This window comes from Passer domesticus, chromosome 13 (genome assembly GCF_036417665.1).
Source record: "Passer domesticus isolate bPasDom1 chromosome 13, bPasDom1.hap1, whole genome shotgun sequence".
Classification (NCBI taxonomy): Eukaryota; Metazoa; Chordata; class Aves; order Passeriformes; family Passeridae; genus Passer; species Passer domesticus.
In genome coordinates, this window is record NC_087486.1 from 14,012,714 (window position 1) to 14,033,315 (window position 20,602).

A 20,602-nucleotide genomic window follows, 5' to 3' on the forward strand; every position below is an offset into this window, starting at 1 on the left:
GCCACGTCCTCCCCAGCACTGCGTGGGTACAGCTGAGTGTCACACACCAGGACAGGCTGTGACACAGCCCCTGCCCCACCAGAGCTTGGAACAGAGCAGGATGCATGGGGTCAACTTCTAGAAAAACAGCTCTGCCATTCATCTGGTTATCAAATCACAGGTTCTGATGAGAAAATCCACCAGGTGCCTTCACAGAGTTGTTACATCAGGCAATACTTTACACCATCTATCCACTTTTCAGCTCTGGAAAATATGCAGGTATCTGCCTGTTAGCAGCAGGGAGCAGGACCACTACAGAGTACAATTAACAGGGCATCCTGTCAGATTGGCAGAGAATGATGGGCTTTACCTGAAATTGGAAACTAAACCCCAAGAAGAAAGAACTCATGTCTATTTAGAAATGGTTTCCACCTCATCTATAGCAACATACCTATAGCTGGATCCTCTCCTTCCACAGAAAGGACCAAACCCATGGATGTTTGACAGCCACCAGAGCAGCTGCCATTCCCACCTTTCCCCCCAGCACTGAGGCTTGCTGCTGAGCTGTGGGTGCCATTTCCATACTGGGAGGAAGCACTGAAATAACCATGCACAGACCCATCCTGCACAGAATCATCCTGCACAGAATCTTCCTGCACCTCCACCATGTCCCTCAGCTCCAGGTCTGCATCTGCTGCTTCCAGCAGAGGCTGCCTCGATTGGATCCAGAGCCAGCTCAGCACTTGGGATAGATGGGATATGAATCTATCACACATGGCACACATCTAAACTTTGTTTTACTCATCATGTTCACAAGAAATTTACAGGCAGGAAAAAATAAACATATTAGCTTGCTACATGTTGTTGTAAGGCAAAAATCCTCACAGTTCAAGACATGAGCCAGTCATTAGTGCTCAGGAAGTTTACAAAGTCATTTTGACTATGATTAGGTTTATTTCATCACTGTCTATTATGAAAACACTTCAACCATCCTCTGATGCAATCAGTATTAACCAACTTTGGCAATGTACTACTGGACCAATGACCTGTGGTATAACAAGAAAATGCCTTTAAAATGTATTTGCAAACTTTTTCCAGCCTGGCCTCTGCTGACAGGGGATGCCTGAGTGCAGCTTAGACCCACAGCTCCAAATTTTGGCCCCTGAATAAGGTGGCCTGGGACTCAGAGAATGTAACTTTTATTTTTGTCATTACCACAGGACAAGTGGCTTTAACTGCCTGTACCTGTTACCACAGACAGGCCAGCACTGGCTCCCTTTGTGACAGGTTTTGCTTTCTTCTGGTGAAAAGCTCACTCTGAAACACCCTATACATGTGTGAGACATGAAGTGTGGGTCTGCAGCCTCTGGGTACTTGGACGTGGAACTGAAGAGAATGAGCTGGGTTCTCAGAGGGAGAGGAGATGAGAAACTGTCATTCTTGCAAGAAGTACTGGACAGATTTACAAAGAAAAAAATTAATTCAGCTTAACAAGATTTTCCCTGTTAAGTCCTTCAGCAGCCTGAAGGACAAAACTTTACCCTTCCTAAGCTTCAGCTCAGCAGGAAAAAGTTTCCATATTTTATAAAAGCAAATATTTGATTCTGAACCTAATGATAAATGTTAAATGATATTTTAAGGTCTTGACCTTACATTTTCACTGTCCTACTGCAAAAAATCCAGGAAAAACTAGGGAAATGTGATGTTTGCAGCTTGACAAGTACTCACACACTTGCCATTTTTTTCCCATTTAAGTATTCCAGAGCCCCTTATAAAGGTAAAATAAATAACTCGGCTGTCCTTTGCCTTGCCTCATGCAAGATGTACAAGTACATTCAAATTTTACAATTTTCCTGTGCAGGTCAGAGACTAATGCCAGTTTCTTTCATTATATTTGATACAGAATCCCTAAGGGGTACCTGAAAAAATAAGAGTGTGTGATAGAATAAAATGAATTGCAAATATGCAGAATTGTAAAGAGCTCAGTGATGCCTCACAGAAATGAGTGAAAAACAGTCCATTTAGAGCCCATCCAGAGTATCAAACAGGCATCCCACCAGGGAAGGGCACAGCATGGGCTGCAGACTGTGAAGGTGTTAGGAAGAACAGGAGCAGTCATGCAGTGCACTCTGCAAAGACACTTTTGCCAAAAACTGAGTTTGACAAGCTCTAATAATGATCCTAAGAATAATTAATGTTCTCACTCCTGCAGCACATTCCTCCCCAGAAGGCAGAGAATTAATGGTGAAGCCTCCCAGGCTTTTCTGCAGATAAGCAATTCCAGCTAAAGAGACAATGGCACAAAACCCCTCTCTGTGGAAGGTGTGGATGCTCTTTCACCACCAAGGCAACTGTTCAACTTCAGCACCAGCAGAAATTTGAGTAGAGGACCGAAGTTCTTGGGGAACAGCACATCCATTCAGCAGTGGCATGGCCAGGGACAGTGCTGGACACCAAGTTCCAGCAGCTCCAGGCTCCAGAGCCAAGGGCAGAGCCTGAGGGGGTGGAAGGGCACAAAATTTGCAGATGCCACCAGCATAAAGAACCTTGTGCTGTTCCACAGCCTGGAGGGACAGGGGGGCAGGAATCTCATCCCTGAGAGACCTGCAGCACATTTCTGAAACACCTTTTCTATCATTCATGCCTTTCTCTACTTTTTAGAGTGCACAGGGAACCAGATTTAATTTGTCGTCTTGCAGTCATCACATGTGAAACAGATACAGGAGGAATGTAAGCTCCTTTATTTCAGGCCTTTTGCTTTAACCACAAGAACATCCATCTATGCTATGCAAGAGTCAGCCAGACCATGAGAACTGCATGATACAATCTACAAGGAACATTTTTAATGATGTAGCATTTTTGAAAGCAGATTATGCAAGGATACTTTTAAAAGGAATTATAATGTAATTTGGGTGTAGTCTCTACAGAAAGACAAATATAATTCATTCTTATCTTTTCCTAACTGCCTCCTTTTTCTGCTGTCAGGAACCCTGCATGAAAACATATGATTTTACACCAACGACGCCTGCATCTTGCTCTTTACCAGATATAACAGTCTGTATGCAACATGGCAATCTGGGAACTCTGGAGGGAATTACATCAGCAGTTTGTGTCAAAGTTCTGTTTGCCATTTGTATTAGGAAGGATTATTTCAGCATCCAAATCAATATGACTGTATGGCAGCATAAAATCTATCAGAGAAAAGTTTACAAGGAAGGCCTTATCTCTGGCTCAAGGAACAGATGTGGGAAAAAAGACTGAAAATAGGGAGTTCTCCCTATAGAATACAGCTAAACAGATACCAGTGTCAATGGCTGAATGCTGGAACTGTGCAATTAACTGCTCTTTTAATTCAAACTTTTAACAATTAGAATGTGGTAGTAAGTAAAAGCAGCATGTTCCTTACCAGGTGGCATCTTTAAATTAAGGTACAGCATCTGTGTAAAAGATTTACTTCATTTCAAGAACTCACTGTTGGAGTGGCAACAAGCACTGTCATGGTATGGAAGAGTAACTCTGAGCAGTGCAGAAACCAGGAAGGCAATAAAGCATTCAGAAGAAGATTCATGTACTTATTTGTCCATTAACTAGAATAAAAGAAACAATAACTTGGAATCCTGTTTCAAAAATGGTTCTTCTGTAAGAGCTTTATTCCGACATCCAGGAAACCATTTTTCTGCAGCTCACAAGTGACAGGTTCCAGTAAAAGATCAGTCAGATTTTCTTTTAAAGGGTGAGTTCTGTCATTGCATTATATTATATTACTGCATTAACTTGTATTTCTCTCTAACTTGATGAAAAATGACAGGGAATTTTAGGTAGTCATTTCCACTGGACATGTGCTGACCTTTACCTGACTTGAATGAAAGAGAAGCCCAATGTCAACTTTAACCTTTCTATCCAAACCTACCACAGGGAAAAACACATGTTAAGCAAACCTGAATGTACAGCCAGTTATCTTGGGCTTTTCCAGACTGACTTTGTGAAGCAATTCTGGTTCAATCTGCTCAGAGGAGCGACTAAAATACAGGAACAGGTTCCTTCTGGTAGCCAGGGACAACCTGCCTTCCCAGAGGAGTTAAAATGAGCATCTCTTTCCTGCCAATCCCCTGCCGTGGCACATCCCTGCCCTGCAATCATCCCCACAGCAGCTCTGCAGCAGAGCCACTCTCAGGGCTCACAGCAAGCTGAGAGCACCCCCTGTGTCTGCTGCAAACCTTCCCCCACCTTTGTCCCAGGGGGCTGGGACACAGAGTGTTTCATCCTTGTGGAATACTATGGAAAAATACCACAAGTGTGACTTACTGCTGGCTTCCCAAACAACAGCTTTTATCTTATCCCTACAGGATATTACCTATATTAGCCAAGTACTTTGCTAATTTTACTGTTTGTAAGTACTATTAATAAATCTTATCATGGAGACTTTGATGAGGAATTACAGATCATGTGGCTTGCCAATGGCTTCCCACGCCCCATCCTGGGAGTACCTGAAATAGCCAGCAAAACATCTCAGTTACAACCCAGGACCAGGTCAGTGACAGATTTCCTGCAGCTGTAGCTGGCACAGCTCCCACCAGGCAGCATTTTAAGGCCTCCTCCTCTTTTGGCAGACTCTTCTGGGGAAAAACCAAGAGCCAAAGCCCTGCTCATCTAGTCCAAAAAGTGGACTGCTTTGGAGGGGAGCAGAATGTGATATTGACTGTGAAAATTAATCTCACAGTCTTTCAACAGAGCTTTGCAAAGGCAAACAGTCCACTTTTGCTGAGATTGAAACTGAAATGAGGTGTCTAAACAAGACAGCAGTGATGAGGCAGTAGGGAAGGCAAACTGTTTTACCAATGGTGAGGTCAGGCTGTTACAGGTTCTCCTGGCAACCTTGTTTTTAATGACAAAGAAAACGTAGAAGTTGAAGAAAGGAGTTTCCCAAATTCTTCAGGCTGTGATAAAATGCATCATACTGAACCAACCATTCATTTCATCAAAATGCAGATTAGGAGAAAATGCAAATAAAAGTCCAGATAAACTCACGGGAACCAGGTCCAGGTATAAGTAGACTTTAATTTCCCTTGAGAAAGCCTCTAAACAATCCAGAAGGTACTAGTGACACAACTTAGAAATGATGGCCAATGCCTGGATAATGGAAATAATTGACTATTGTCCAAGCTAAAAGGAAATGGGGGATTTTCTGTTATTTGGTGTTTTCCTGTCAAAACTCTGTGCTAAGCTGGAAGTCATGTCTTAGGCCAAAGAGAGCACATGCCTTAGCTAAAAGTCAAACAGAGAGGTCAAACCTGATCCACTTATGCCTTTCTACCCTTAAATCCTATGTTTGCAAGGGGACAAGCAGGTTTTCCTGCTCCTTCTTCAGCCTTTAAGGAAAACAAGACTTTTAATCTATTTAGAGGCCTTTCTGACATTCTTTAGCTGCAGTTTTTCTCAATCAACCTAATCTTTTCCCATCGAGCTCCATGCTAATCCCATTTTGCTCCACTCCTTAAACTAATAAAAGATTAGAGTGACATTTCAGAAAGGGCATCGTATTAAGCAGCTTCTTTCCCATCTCAGCAGACCAGGGTGCACAAAATGTAGAGAACATGCCATTAATCTTATGGTAATGAGGTGTCAGTGTGAATGGAGCGCTCCTCCTTGATCCCTGGAAGGGCGGGGGACAAGGAGGACACCGCGGCCACCCCGGCGGCTCTGCCAGAAGGCAGCAGACCCAGGGAGTGCTCTTTGTGTGCTGGTGGCAGCAGCTCCTGTCCCCAGTCTGCCGTGGTGATGATGGCCAGCAAACATCCACATGGGCCTGTCACCCCGGCACATAACGAGCTTTGCCCCTGTTCTAATTAGCGGCATAAAGCTGTTTATCAGCTTCAGCTTTGCTCCAACAGCTGATCAATTAGGATCAGCAGCCACACACAGAGATGTTTTTCACACCTATCCATCCAGCTGGTGAAAACCACGGGCAAACTATTCCTTCATTCCTACAGGGGACAAGGCAGCGCTGTTCCTGACAACATGTCTGCTTTGGTATTATCCAGTTTGCTTTAATACAGAAAGAACGTTTTCATTTTCTTAAAAATGTCACCATTTCCCTAAAGAAAAGTCCCTGGGAGGCTCCAATGTTAGCAAGTGCTGAGAAAACTTTCTGAGAGAAGTAGGAGGTGGGTGATGCGTGGTGACATCCATGCTGTCCCTTGCTCCAGCAGGATGCTCTTCCCCACAGCGTGAGCTGGGCTGGGAATTGCAGCTCTGCTGCACACACAGTGCCAGGAGTCTGTGCTCAACCCAAAATGCTCTGTGTGGTCACAACTGTGCTCAGAGCAAACTGGAGCAACAGGGCTTGAAAATAACAGCCAGGGGACAGGGATGCTGAAGGAACCGTGGAGGAAAAGGGCAGCACATTCCTCCTTCCTACAGAAATGTCTCTATGCATGGATTTCACTTGTACATTTGCTTTTCTTTCTTGAGAAGAGTGAATAAAACCGGTGAATTTCATATCCTCAAAAGCCAAGTGTCTGAAGGTCAAACGATTCTAAAATTTACCTTTGTAATTTTTGTGGTTGTGTAGGTACTACTGATACAGGCAAGAATTTCCTTAAAAATATTCACCCTGCAGAAGAGTTCAGCTCTCCTCCTTCTGTTTGAGGCAGTCTAACCTTGCAGTTGCACATTCACTGTTCTGTCTTGGTACAACCACTTAATGCTAGATATCAGCAGAGAAACTGATTAATTGGAACTATTTCAAGGACAAAATTCACCAGAAGCTGAAACTTTACAGTAGATTAGAAAATGCATTTTTCTACAGTTACAGGATGACACAGCATCACTGGTATTGCCAATAAATGTCAATTTTTACCTGTGCAGCCTCGAGCTAAGTCTTTATTCTGACTTTCTCATCTAATTACATGCATAATATTTTACCTCCAAGTAAAATAAAAGGTTTTTCTCCAATGCACGTTGCTTAGAAAAATCCTACCTCTCCTCCACCAGTTTTGGAAGTCAAATGTCTTGGCAGAGCTTAGCCTCTTACCTGTACACTGTGGTGGGTGGGGAGTTCAGGGTGTCATAGATGAGCCTCACGTGTCCTTGGTACAACTCCAGAGCCAAAGGATCATTGTCTCCTTTGTACAGTAAGATGCCATTGTCCTTGTCCGTGGCTACCTGTGAAACATTCATAACCACATAAGGTTGCTTAAAAATGATCAATAAAAGGAATAAACCTGTATTTAAAATCAAACCAAAATCATACACGCAATTAAAATATACTTTAATACATCATATATATGAACAGCAATGAGAGCAAGAGCCAGGAGGCACAGAAAGGTCTTGGTGCCCTTGGGTGGGTTCACACACAAAGGTCAACTTCCCATTTCATGAGAACCAGTTTTCAGCTGTCTTCTGAACCTTGGACCAGTAACAAAATCCTAGGCCTTCTGTCTGCTGAATAAGCAAAATATTTTCCAGAGAGGCCATTCAGAGAAGCCTGTTTTAAGAACCACAATGACATTAAACATCAAGTTGCACAGGATGAAACAAAATGCCTAGGAAGAATCAGTAGGGAGACACAGAGCACTCCTGCATCATCCCTGGTTGTGTTGCCAGTCTGGGAATCAGAGTGTGGAAGGATTCTGGAGGCAGCATGTGTGCCCACAAAGGTGCCTCAGTCACTCCTTCACATTTCACTGATTTTAGAGCAGAGAAGTGGCTCACAAGTTTTTCTAGGATTTTGGCCAGCAGCACCTGTTCCACCAGCATGAGACACATGCACATTACAGGTTAAATGTCTCTATGCATGGATTTCACTTGTACATATGCTTTTCTTTTGAACAGTGAATAAAATCTGTGTATTTCATATCCTCAGAAGCCAAGTGTCTGAAGGTCAAAGTACTCCACAGTTTACCTTTGTCATTTGTGCTTTTTTGTGGTTGTGTAGGTACTACTGATACAGGCAAGAATTTCCTTAAAAATATTCACCCTGTAGAAGAGTTCAGCTCTCCTCCTTCTATTTGAGGCAGTCTAACCCTGCAGTTGCACATTTGTCACTGCTAAGTCACAAATGACACAGAGACAGTCAGAATTAGCATAAGCACATCATCCTGACTGAAACTGCTTCTTTTATACACTGGTCTGATACAGGTGGACCTGATTGGTCATTTAATCATTACATTTCACCTGACTGGTTAATTGACAAGACACCCATTTGCAAACAATCTTATGAGAATAACAAGAAAACAGATATTAGAAAATCACCACCTGCAGGTTGTTTTTAATAATTGGCTATCATTGTTTATCTTCAGCTCCGTAAAGTCTCCCCAGCCGATTCTGGGAAAACTTATCTAGCTTTCTCTCTCTCTGGCCAGGCTGTCACATCCACACACATTCACTGTTCTGTCTTTATAGTCATGTAATGCTAGATATCAGCAAAGAAACTGATTAATTGGAACAATTGTAATGAGAAAATTCACCAGAAACTGAAACTTTACAGCTGTGGCTGTACCAGTTGTGGGTTTCTCTGGGTGTGGACTGAAGGCACTTGAGATGGTAGTTCATGTTTGGACTCAGGTGTTTATTATTTCTTATCACTAAAACAGTCTCACTACTGTGAGTTTGGCAGCTTTTCATTAGAAGGCACAAAATGGCCAACAATCTCTTGTTACAGGGTCTTTTAAGAGTAAGTGATCCAATTAAGAACTGACACCTAGATTATTTTCCCTTTTAACCCAATAACTGATCCCAAAGAGTCCACAATGAAGACTTTTCTGCCCAATTACAGAATGCCATCCAAACCCATGAAGAAGAAGCATCAAAGGACTCCTCTGTCTCCTTTTTGGGCATAAACCTCTGGTGTATGTGGATTAATTTTCCTATCAACTCCAAGGCATCAGTTTCTGGTGACCCAGGTGGGATGGTGATCACAAGTTTTTCAGGTAATTATAAGTTTGGTCCATTTATATCTCAGGGGTTAATCCTCCAATTACAGCTTCAGGTAATGAAAACATTTACTCCAAGAAGCATGAAGAAGAAACCCAGGAAAACACCCTGTGCCCTCCATCTTGCTTCCATCCACAACATACTAAAAATCCCCAAACCTAAATTTCTCACCAAGTGATACACCTACACTACTCTCTATAATCTATTTCACACTTTTGTGCATTCCAGTCTATCTTGAAGTCTAGGAAATGTTCTCCATGAATGAGGGTCAAAGTCAGTGCTCCCCTGGGGGTCAGGGCACCCCAGAGCAGACAGAGAAATATTCCCGGTGCCCTGGGTTTCCACAACAGTAGATTAGAAAACGCATTTTTCTACAATTACAAGAGGACACAGCATCACTGGTATTGCCAACAAACATCGATTTTTACCCACGCGGCCTCCAGCTAAGCCTTCACTCTGACAAACCTGCAGGGAGATGTTGGCCTGCGGGCGGATCTTGGCGGAGGGCAGCTCCACGTAGGAGTCCTTGCCCACGAAGTTGACGGTGATGAGCTTCTCGCAGCGCTGTCCCGCGAAGCCGGCCAGGCAGCGGCACACGGGCTCGTGCTGCGCCACGATGCACTGCGCGCCGTGCTGGCACTCGTAGTTGTCACACGGGCTGGTCTGCAGCAGCACCATGGGCGGCGGCGTCTCGCAGAACAGCCCGCTGCACGGCAAAGGAAGGCAAACACTCAGCACCACTTTATTGTTTTCATTTCAGGTACTGCTGGTGCCCTGGATGGCTACCTAAAACAGAGGCTGGATGGAATTCAGAGAATAAAAGCAGAAGGTCTTTAATAAAAACTCAATTTTACTCTCTTCATCTTGTCTAGCCTCTGTTTTAGGTAACCACTCTGAGAGGAACAGTGGATTTGTCTTTACAAACAAGCTGTGGGTCTGCTGGTAGATAAAACTAGCATTGGGAGATAAAAGAAAAAAGTGGGAAGGATTCCACTGATTGATGAATGGAAAAAGATATTTGCTTTTACACATAAACTTTAGGTTTGATGATAAATGAAATTAGACATTGAAAGATGAAAGAAACAGTGGGGAAGAAAAACCCCTAAATTCTGTAAGAATTAAAAATTAAAAGGGAAGGTTAGACATTAGAGGGAAATCTTCAGTATCAGGCATTCCAGGAAGTCTGTACCTCTCAAGTACCTCCACCAATGGAGAAAGAGAGAAGGGAAATGCAGCTAGGAAATTGGGATAAAAAGGAGGCTGCGTCCTCCAAAAATTTGAGAGATCCCAGGGGAATGCCCCATGGCCTCTCCCTTTATTCAAATAAAGTCAAAGGACTCCTCTGTCTCCTTTTTGGGCATAAACCTCTGGTGTATGTGGATTAATTTTCCTATCAACTCCAAGGCATCAGTTTCTGGTGACCCAGGTGGGATGGTGGTCACAAGTTTTTCAGGTAATTATAAGTTTGGTTCATTTACATCTCAGGGGTTAATCCTCCAATTACAGCTTCAGGTAATGAAGATGTTTACTCCAAGTTATCCCCCCCAGCTTAGTGTTGCTTACACCTCTCAGGGCCTGAGACAGTGAGGTGTCCTTGAGTTCCAGGCCTAGAGAGAAATTGTTTTGTCTCAATGAAATGGGAGAACAGTACCTGACAGGCCATGGAGTTTTACAGTTACACACTAAAGCAGTACAGGATCTGAAAAATATTAAATCCTAGGGCATCACTGCCATTCTGCTTTGGAGTAGTGGCTCTGAGGTGCAGCTACCTTGTGCCTGCTGCCTGATGTAGAAGAGCCCAGCTGAGTGTTGGATGTGAACAAGGCAGTGCAGACACTGAGAGCAGCCTGAACTGCCCTCTGCACTGGTTCTTCAGCTCTGCAAGGCACTGCAGCCTGGCTGAAACAGCTTCCACCCATACTGTGCCCTGCAGAGGTTCCCATGAGCCATTTAAACCCAAATCTGAGATCTCCCCAGGGTCTGTGATTTGAGTCTACTCTGCAAACAAGGGAATCCCTTTGCAGAGGTACCAGCAGAACAGAGCACTTCTAACCCAGCCTGTAGGCTCCATTCTACCTAATGCCCATTATTTTGTTTTGTCTTCCACAGAAAGTAGGAAACAGAAGGAAAATCAGTGCATATAATTTTAATTTTTTGGAAGTTAAAAATAATCATAATAAAAAAATCCATGTGACCCACAACAGCCTCCACTAACAGAAAGCAAATGTTGGAAGAAGCCAGAGTGTCTGTGCTTAGGGCTGCTCTGAAAGATCCCCCAAGCTCCTGCTATGGCCCCTGCTCACCCTTACTTGCTGTGAACCCCCCCTGGTGTGTGGCTTTACCAGGGCAGCTCTCCTGATACTGGCACCTAGACCTTACATTACTCACAGTGTCTGTCAAGGCCCATTCCTTTTTAATTTTAAACATTTTTTATAAGTATATATTTAGAAATAATTAATAGGATTTATTTCCACAGCAGTGGAATGTAGAACACAGCCTGACTTCCATAGCTTGGCCAAGTCCATTCTGCCTGGTACAATCTCATTTATTTAAATAATCACTGTGAGTTCCTTGCAGCAATCTGCCCCAGTGGAGAACTCGGAAGCATCTGCACCACAGAGGAGCAGTGCTTCCATCAGGCTCTGCAGCTTAATGTGTGCTTCCCCACCAGAGCAGCATTTATCAGGCAGCACTACTGTGAGGCTGATTGCTGCAGGGAAGCTTTGAGAACTCGGGGTTTATTCAGCAGGGCTCACAAATTCTCTAAAATGTTTTCATCTGCAGGGGGCAAATGAGCGCTATTTTGGGAAGAAAACATTGAAAACTTTTCAGCAGGAAAGCATATTCTGCATGGGAGAAGTTGGTGAGTGCTAAGGAAAGGTGCTGCAAGGAGCACAACTACACCTGACCAGTGAATGGGAAGTGATGAAATAGGAGAGTGAGTGTGTGCATGGTGGCACTATTGATTTTTGGGGTGTCATGAGAGCCTCACTGTGCATGAGGCCCTACCTACCCTGTTCAGAATCAGCCAAGTGCCATTTGTTCAGCTGTGTGAGGATGGAAGTTTTAACATCTTTTTAATGTGTGGCTCCAAATAGCTTTGACACACAGCGTAGTGACAACCATAAAATCATTACAGGTCTGTGCTTTTATTACAGCAGCATAAGCTGGATAATTGGGAGGGCATTCTGCAAACTCACTGCTGGGAAATGATTCCCGATACTTAGCCAAAAAACTTTATTAATCATCATCTTAGGTCTCCTAGTTACCTTTGTCAGACCACCCCTCGTGTTCTCTCCTTTTCATCAACACTTGCAGCCTTCAAACGCTTGCACAGTTATCTCCTTGCCACACATCACTGTGCCCAAGGCAGCTGCAAGGACAGGGGAGTCTAACCCTGAACATCAGAAGGCTGAACTCTGTCAATCACCATATTTGCATTTGTAATCTTAACAGGAAAAAGCCCAAATCTCAGAACCCCCTTCAGAGCAGCGGGCCTTTAAACTACAAAAGGCTTGAGTCATGGGAAGAATAATGAGATCATATTTTGTTAGCAGAATTTTAATCCTGAAATCAAACAAGATCAGGGACTGTTCTGCATGGAGAACACATGGGGCTCCATCCTGCTGTCTACCTTGGCAGAGGGAGTGTAGTAGTGCTCAGTGTGAGGCTTTCCTCCCCAAAGACCCTTGTCTTCCTTGCATCTTGCACAGGAAATTTAGGGAAGTGGCATGGAGTAGTGGAAAAAAAAGAAAGCAAACAGGAGAACTCAAGTTAATCCCGGCTGTGCTGTTGACAGGCAGTGGAATTACTTTGCTTGCCTGCCTTGGGCTGTGAAGTGCTGTCTAAGCTGGTAGTTGAGTTTTGGAGCTTGCTTCCTTTACTTGGAGGACTGCTAGTGGAATGAGAGCCTCTCATTTGATCAGGAGAAGACTGGACTGTTCCAGGTCCTGCTCTTGATGCCCCTGGTGTGAGACCAGACAACCAGGAGCACTGCCTAAATTGCCAGTAGAGCTCTTTGGTCATGGGAAGGGACCAGACCAACCTCCCACCTACCCCTGCTGCTCCACCCAGCTGTGTCAACTCAGAACATCTCTGACAAACACTGTGACTCTGCTTGCCCAGGAAAAAACCCTCACATTCATCACTGCCTAGTGCTTACAGGCCTTAAAAATTCAGGGGACCTGCAGCAAAAGTCTCCCAGTCACTCTCATCTGATGACAGGCTCGAGTTACCCTTGACTCCAGACGTGGCTTTGCAATCCCATTTCTCAACTCTGACAATTAGATAACACTGAGGATTTACATCCCACAGTCACGTTAGCCTTACCAGTCTGCAGGATCCCTAAGGCCATCAAATGGACTGAAGCAGAGAGTGAAACATGGAGAGAAGAGTATGAATTTGAAATTCAAAGGATATCTGATACCTTGTAAATAACAAGTCTGATTTTGTGAAACCATGGGCTGACATCATGTTATATATCAATGCCTATTCAGGGAAGGCTGTCTGCTTTGCAACAGAAACGTGTGTTGAGAGGGAAGGAAAAAACCCAAACCAGCAAGGATGAAAGCAAGAAGAATGAAAACAGTTGCAGATACAAAGCAGAGAAGATGATTTATAAGTGTTCATGCAATTTCTGCTTTGTCAAGAGTGATCTTTTCAGGTAGTCCTTCTTTGTCTCATGTGTGTATTTCAAACACAGAAAAGGTTTAGCTGGAAGGAAGCCAGTATCCAGCCCCAGGCAATGATTAGTGAATCCATTTGGAGGAGCACACTTATCTTTGACAGACAGAGATTTCCAGGAGTCAGATATATTGGCAGCTGTCAGAATGAGAGGCTGGAAATTTACAGCCTGAATCACACTGAGCTCGTCCAAGAGGCACAGAGACACTGCCACAAAATCTTCAGACTCACGTTTTCCTTGCAGCCAGTTGTGAGGGTTCATAAACACAATTTTATTATCCTTTGCTCACTCTGCACATGCAGGGTTTATCTCCATATAACTTAGGTGAGTGTGTTGGGTGCTGTTAGCTCAGTGTGTTAGCAGTGATGGCTGGGGCAGGCAGGCACACTCACACAGCACCGCCCCAAAATCTCTGCTTCCCAAGCAAGAATCGCTGGGTAACTTGTTAAAACCTCCTTTTAAGCAGGGACAGGACTTGAGGCACCTGTTCACAGGGGGATATCAGATCAGTGCTGGGTTAGAGGATGATGAGGGTGTCAGATCAGTGCTGTTAGAGGATGATGAGGGTGTCAGATCACTGCTGGGTTAGAGGATGATGAGGATTTCAGATCAGTGCTGGGTTAGAGGATGATGAGGGTGTCAGATCAGTGCTGTTAGAGGCTGATGAGGGTGTCAGATCAGTGCTGTTAGAGGATGATGAGGGTGTCAGATCAGTGCTGGGTTAGAGGATGATGAGGGTGTCAGATCAGTGCTGTTAGAGGATGATGAGGGTGTCAGATCAGTGCTGTTAGAGGATGATGAGGGTGTCAGATCAGTGCTGTTAGAGGCTGATGAGGGTGTCAGATCAGTGCTGTTAGAGGATGATGAGGGTGTCAGATCAGTGCTGGGTTAGAGGATGTGAGGATGTCAGATGAGTGCTGGGAGAGGCTGATGAGGATGGGAGGGCTCCTGCCGTACCTGAAGCCCTGCGGGCACACGCAGGTGTAGCCATTGACCGCGTCCACGCAGGCGGCTCCGTGCCGGCACTTGTGGCCCACGCAGTCATCGTCATCCACCTCGCAGTGTTTGCCGCTGTAGCCCGGCAAGCACTCGCATCTGAAAGGCAACAACACCCCTGTTAATGGCTCCTTTCCCCATTCACACCCGCAGCCCAGCACCTGTTGGATTTGGGCTGGGGAGATGTTTGCAGTCAGTCCTGGCAGCACCAAGCACAGCTCCTGCCATCAGAAAGGCTCAGGTCCCTCCTAGCTGGCTGCATTTGGGGTTCTGCAATCTGCTGAAATTCCAGTCGAGCAAAGCACCACCATCCCACAGCTTCTCCTCGGCTGAGTCCATGGGAGGGATGTTCACCCTGCAGAGTCCCACTTGCGCTAAAGGTGACAATCCCCTCCCTGACCTTACACACTAAGGGACAATGTTCTGCAAGGGCAGTGCCTCTGATGCCCCACAGTATGATTTTGCCAGTGCCTGCACACTGCTGGGTGTCTGAGCCTGGCCCTGTGCAGCTTCATGGGTCCACCTTCCAAACAGAAACAGTCTGTAAACAAGCTATAAACCTCAGCAAATTCAGAGAGAAAGACCAAGTTTTGAGACCACCACCTGCTTTCCACTCACTGGCAAGGCAAAATGCTGCTGCAACAATGGAAAGTTGTTTTACAGTGTGCTTTGCCCTGGTGACACTGCAGCTTCTGCTGTGGGGTGACACCGTGGGATGGAGCACAGTGGGATGTACCCAGATATTGCAGACATTGCCTGTTGGTTTTATTTTGTACAATTCTCAAGTTTGCTGTATGAAGGCTGCATCAGCATTTCTATTTATAAGTCTTGCAGAAGTTTATAACCTGACAATAGAAAATGCATCCCAAAGTCTCTGACTTGGATCAGATCTTTTGGGATTGCTGAGCAGCCTTTTTTTGAATCTATACTGTAGACAATGTTTAGTCATGAACACTCTTTAGTCCATAAAACACACTTTAGTCCTCCCAGCTGGATGCTGAACATCTGGAAAACAAAAAGCATAACACTTCAAGCAAATCAGGAGAAGAGCTGCAGAGAATTTCAGCACTAAAGGAGAGGTTTGTGCTCTTGCTAGAGCCTGTGGTTGGACCCAACGTGCTAGTCACCGAGAGCTGGAAGAGGAGAGACATCATAAAGCTGAGGATGTGGCATCAGGAGAGAGACTACAGCTCCATCAATCTATTCAGCTGGCCTACTCCTCCTCCTCCCTCTCTGCCAGTAGCCTGGTGGGGTTTTCCTTGTGGAAAACCTCTTCAGAGGAACTGGACACACAGGAGTGATGAGGAAAAAACATTTCCACTTCCCAGGCAGCATCACTGTGCTCTGAGTGACAGCGCGTGGCTCCTGCTGCTCCCAGGGCTGAGCTGGGTGACACTGCAGGGTGAACAGTGTCCTGTGAGTGCCAGTGGCCAGGAGAGGCTGCAGGGTGACAGCACCACCTCACACAGGCACAGAGAATGGAATGAGAGCTCCAGGCTCCCTTCAGAGCGTGGCCTGACTGGCTAAAGCTGGAGGAAATGGGGCACAGCCTGTTCAGCTCAGCTTTCCGTGGGCAGGGTAGGGGCATGCAGAACCCTCCCTCCCTGCAGGACAGCCCCCACCACCAGCCTGGCAGCCACAGGAGGGTCCATCTCCCACCTCTGCGTGTGTGAATTGCTATTTTACACCTTGGTGCCTCAGGGAATACTGTGATTAATACAATGGAGATGGCAAATCAGAGCAAAGAGCAAAAAACAAGAAGTGTTCCTGCCCCAAACCCTAAGAAATGGGCAGCGTTTTCTGGCAGCATTGCAGACACACCTGCAAGGAAATAGTGTCAATCAAAAGACTTTGTGAGGGGAACTGGCAGCATTTAATCCTGTTGTTTTTTATCGATCCCTGCAGTCCTAATATAAAGTGATGTAATAATGAACAATGTGCAGTTCCTTATTCAGGGCTGCCATGCATCAATTTTATGATGTGTATTGGCTATCTCAGTAATGACAGAACCACCACTTTTCTCTGCGGGGCTGCATTAAATCAGCATTTTAAGCTGTCAGGTAATAATTCCAAGCTTTAGAATAATAAAGTATATTTATATCATGCTCCAACATCAATACAGTGAATGGAAAAACATGCTCCTTTCTTGAAGTTATTTTTTGGAAGTAATTTCATTGTGTTAAAGGCTGTTTTTTTGTTTTGTTTTCTGGCATATAGAAGGCTACTCTTCTTCTCTAAAGTAACAGCATACTAAAGATGTGGAGGCTGGAAGAGAGGAAAGCCATCTGCAAATTTAACTCCAAAAGCAAAGAGCTCTGTGCAGCCACAGACACACTGAAATAGTCCAGTTTGCTTCCAAGCTTGGCTATGGAAGCATGGAATTCCTTTTGGGTCAGTCTTCTCTGAGCTCTTGGTGTGTCACATCTAAGCTGAAGCCACCAAAAAATGCCTGCCTGAAGTCCAGGAGGTGAGAAATTCAGCCCCATGAGCTCTTCATCTGGAGTCCTCCTAGAAACTCAGGGTCTGTGCCATCAGGGAATGGTGGCATGGTAACTCCATCCTCATCCCACAATCCCACACATGCCAGCAAGGGACTGAGGGGCAATCAGTGAAAGTCTGGTGCAGTAAAGAAGGTGGCAAAGAAACCCTCATGTTCAGATCCTGGTAAGAGAGCAATTTACATGACTAGATAGTTATCTCATTTCCCAGTGACCATCTGACACCACTACAGTTGAAATCTTGTTTTCTCTTACAGCCTTGTAGCGATGGCAACATTCCCAGTATCACAGAGAGCCTAAAACATGTCCAGTGGTATTTAAATTGTTGGCCTATCTGAGGGGATTTGCATCTGCATGCACTCAATGTCTGCAGTATTAAAGCCGTGAATCTCAGCTTCTATCGCAGGGCCAGAATGGAATTCCCCTCCCCACCTCAATAAATAACTTGGCTTCCTATTTTTCCCCCCGTCTTTGTCATTTTTTCTTCCCCCTGCAGAGCTGCAGACTGACCAGAGCTGAGGGCAGGACAGATGGACTGGTGGGTCCTGCTCACATGCCCAGGGCACTCCTGCCATTGACACTCCCTGCCTCTGAAGCAGACAGGACAGACAGGACAGACAGGAGCCAGACTCCTCCTGCAGGAACATTATCCTGCATCACCAGGAGATCAGGGGATCAGCTACAGCACAGGAGCACAGGCTGCTGTTTTCAGTGAGCCCCAGCAGCATCCCAACATCACTGCACAACTGCTGCGGGCTCATTTCTGAATGGTTTGGTGCCACCAAAGTATGGAAGAAATAGCAATGCTTGCACACCTCTACATTCAAGGCTCCTTCACCTCTCAAGTTTGGCTGCTAGAAAGCAAAATGGGACAGGAGGAGTAAAGAAATAATGGGCTTTTCTGTAGTGCTCTATGAATAGTGGGAAGAATAACACAACAAAGAGTAGCAGAAAAATACTTAAAAGCAGTTATTTAGCTTCTCTCAAGAGTTAGTGGCCCTACTGTGAAGAACACTTTCCTAGCAAGCATGTGAGAAAAAGTATCTTGTTTACTCAAATTGTTTGGGTGGCAGGTATGACAATGCTTCCAGCAATGGGAAAATGATTCAGGGCCACAGCTGCCTGCACCCCTTCATGCTCTAAAAGAAGGCAATTTGAGTTACTAGCCTTCACCTCAAAACATGATGTAGCTACTGAATTAACCAAAGGTGCTGAATTAACCAAATGATGGATTAACTGGGAATGAAACCTGGAAAGAACATCAGGGACTATTTATGCACCGGCACACACCTCCTTGTCTAGTGCCTACACATCAGTTCAGCAACCATCCTCCTCATTTAGTAGCTTCATCTTCTTCAAGATTTGGAAACATTTCTGTCTGGAGGCTTTTCACCCAAAAGAAAGGCTTGTGTTGCACTGCCTGACTGTCTAGCAGAGAGTCAGCTGCCCTTGAGATACCTACCCTTTGTAAGATTTTGGTTCATTTCTTTTTAACTCTCCTGCAATGTGCTGTGTGTCAGTTTACACTGTTCTGACATGCTGGTTGCTTCACAGGACACAGTCTGACCCCAGCTGGAAGGTACCAGGAGGAACAGAGCCTGCTGCCTTCCCTCTCCTGGGCAGAACCCCAGGAGGGAATCAGTGAGCACCCAGGGCTGCACTGTGGCTGTGAGCACAGCCTAGGGAAGGTGCAGAGAGCAGCTCACTCTGCACTGAACTCTCTTGGATTTGTCCCCAGAGATTTTTTCCTGAGAAGCCTTTCACAGAGCTGGACTTTGCTGCTGACTGTCTCTATTTGCTAAATTGCTCTGCAAGTCCCTTTTCAGACAAGCCTTGAACGCTGCCACTGTGCACCTCTCACAAGTCCCCAGGCCCAAAGCTCCAGGTGCTTTGCTGCCATCCAGAACACGAGGCTTTCTCTCACCCCTGTGACACAGTCAATGCCATTCCCAACAGGAAAATGCAAATACAGACATCACCAAACCCCAGATGAGCTAAGCAAGGCCAATGGAAAAGGCAGCTCCTGAGCTGGAGGCATCCAGCTCTGGATCAGTCTCCTGTAACACTGCTTGAATTTATAAGTGCCCTAAGGAACACATAAGGAAACTGTCCTTGGTTTGTGATGTAGGATAAGGTACTTTGCAGTGATTGTTCCAGAAATTCTCCTATTGCCATGCTCTCTTCCAGAATAATTACTCTGCTCTGAGGGTATATCCATTATTTTCAGCAAACCACAGAAAGCTAGAAAAGTATGGATGGATGCATTAAAGTTAAAATGTGGCACAGACAACTGAAATGTATATAGTCTTGCATTATTTGTGTTAATTTTGGTGATTTTTGCTCCCCACTCATTGCCAGTACAACTCCAGTCAAGCCAATGGATGAATGTGCCCTCTGTGCAGAGACCAACACACACACTCACTCTTACCTGGTTCCTTTGTCCAGGGGAACACATTTGGACTCATGCTGGCAGGGATTTAGATCAGGAACACAGTGGTTAATCACCTCATCACACAGTTCACCTGAGGCAAAGGAAAAGCAAAAAAGCTGTAACACAGCGTGAACAATCCTGAACACCCATGATGTCCAGGGATGGCCGATCTCCCTAAGTGGAGACAGCTCGGTAGTTCAGCAGGAAGTGACAAAATTGCTTGTTGAGGGCACATGAGACTTCATTAAATCAGCTCCTTTGACCTACAGTGACCACAGTGTTTCTATCACATGGATTTGAAAGCCTGGTATAAAAAGTATTGACGTATGAACTCCACTTGGAGACAGACAGGGATCAAATGGGCAGCTCCTGACCCAGAACCTCTTATTTCAAAGCAAGAAAGTGACACAAAAGTGAAGTTGCTCATTAGACCGTAGCATTTTCACACGGGCACATATTTCAGTCATGGTTAATACACTGCCAAAGAAGCTGATTGGACATCATTCTGGGAAAGAACAACAACCCACAAACCCTCCCCCCAAAACCTCTGTGACTCTCCATAATAGGAACCAGCTTTAGGACTGCATGCAATTATAAAACATTCACTATTTATAAGAGAAGTACTAGCTCTATTGTGCTCACAGGAGATGATGTCTTTTCAGAAAAAATCTACCTCATGTAAGCCCAGCTCAGCTGTTTCTAGGCATGGTGTATAACATGCCACGAACCTCCCTGGATTTGTATAAGTTTTAATAATTAATAGCTGTAGAACATTCAAACCGTGATAGTTTATTTAAATACAATCCTTCTCTGAGTCCTAAATTATTAGGTCACACTTCAGTACCCCAGGATTTGAGATCCAGCCAAAGACCACAGAGATCTTTGCCTTCCCCAGAATCACACAGAAACCTACCCACACCTCCAAAAGCCTTGCAGGAAAAGCAAAGGTCGGGAAATCTCAACATGGAACCCCCCAAAAGCTACAGTCCCAAAGCCCCCTGTGCAGCTCCACCAGAGGAGCACATCTGCAGAGTTTCAAGGTTACCCGTATTTTCTGTGCCTGTACATGGTACACACCAT

General features: G+C 45.0%; 1 protein-coding gene across 2 annotated transcripts in view; it reads right to left on the reverse strand.

Annotated features, from left to right (window-relative positions):
• SLIT3 (slit guidance ligand 3) overlaps positions 1-20,602 on the reverse strand; it is a 474,203-nt gene that overhangs the window by 17,675 nt on the left and 435,926 nt on the right. For both annotated transcript variants that reach the window (XM_064388141.1, XM_064388139.1), the window contains exons 30-33: positions 19,520-19,613; positions 14,555-14,692; positions 9,379-9,619; positions 7,013-7,143 (exon numbers count right to left, since the gene is read on the reverse strand). In XM_064388141.1, the coding sequence (XP_064244211.1) occupies positions 7,013-7,143; positions 9,379-9,619; positions 14,555-14,692; positions 19,520-19,613 (604 nt within the window). The remainder of the gene's footprint in view (positions 1-7,012; positions 7,144-9,378; positions 9,620-14,554; positions 14,693-19,519; positions 19,614-20,602) is intronic.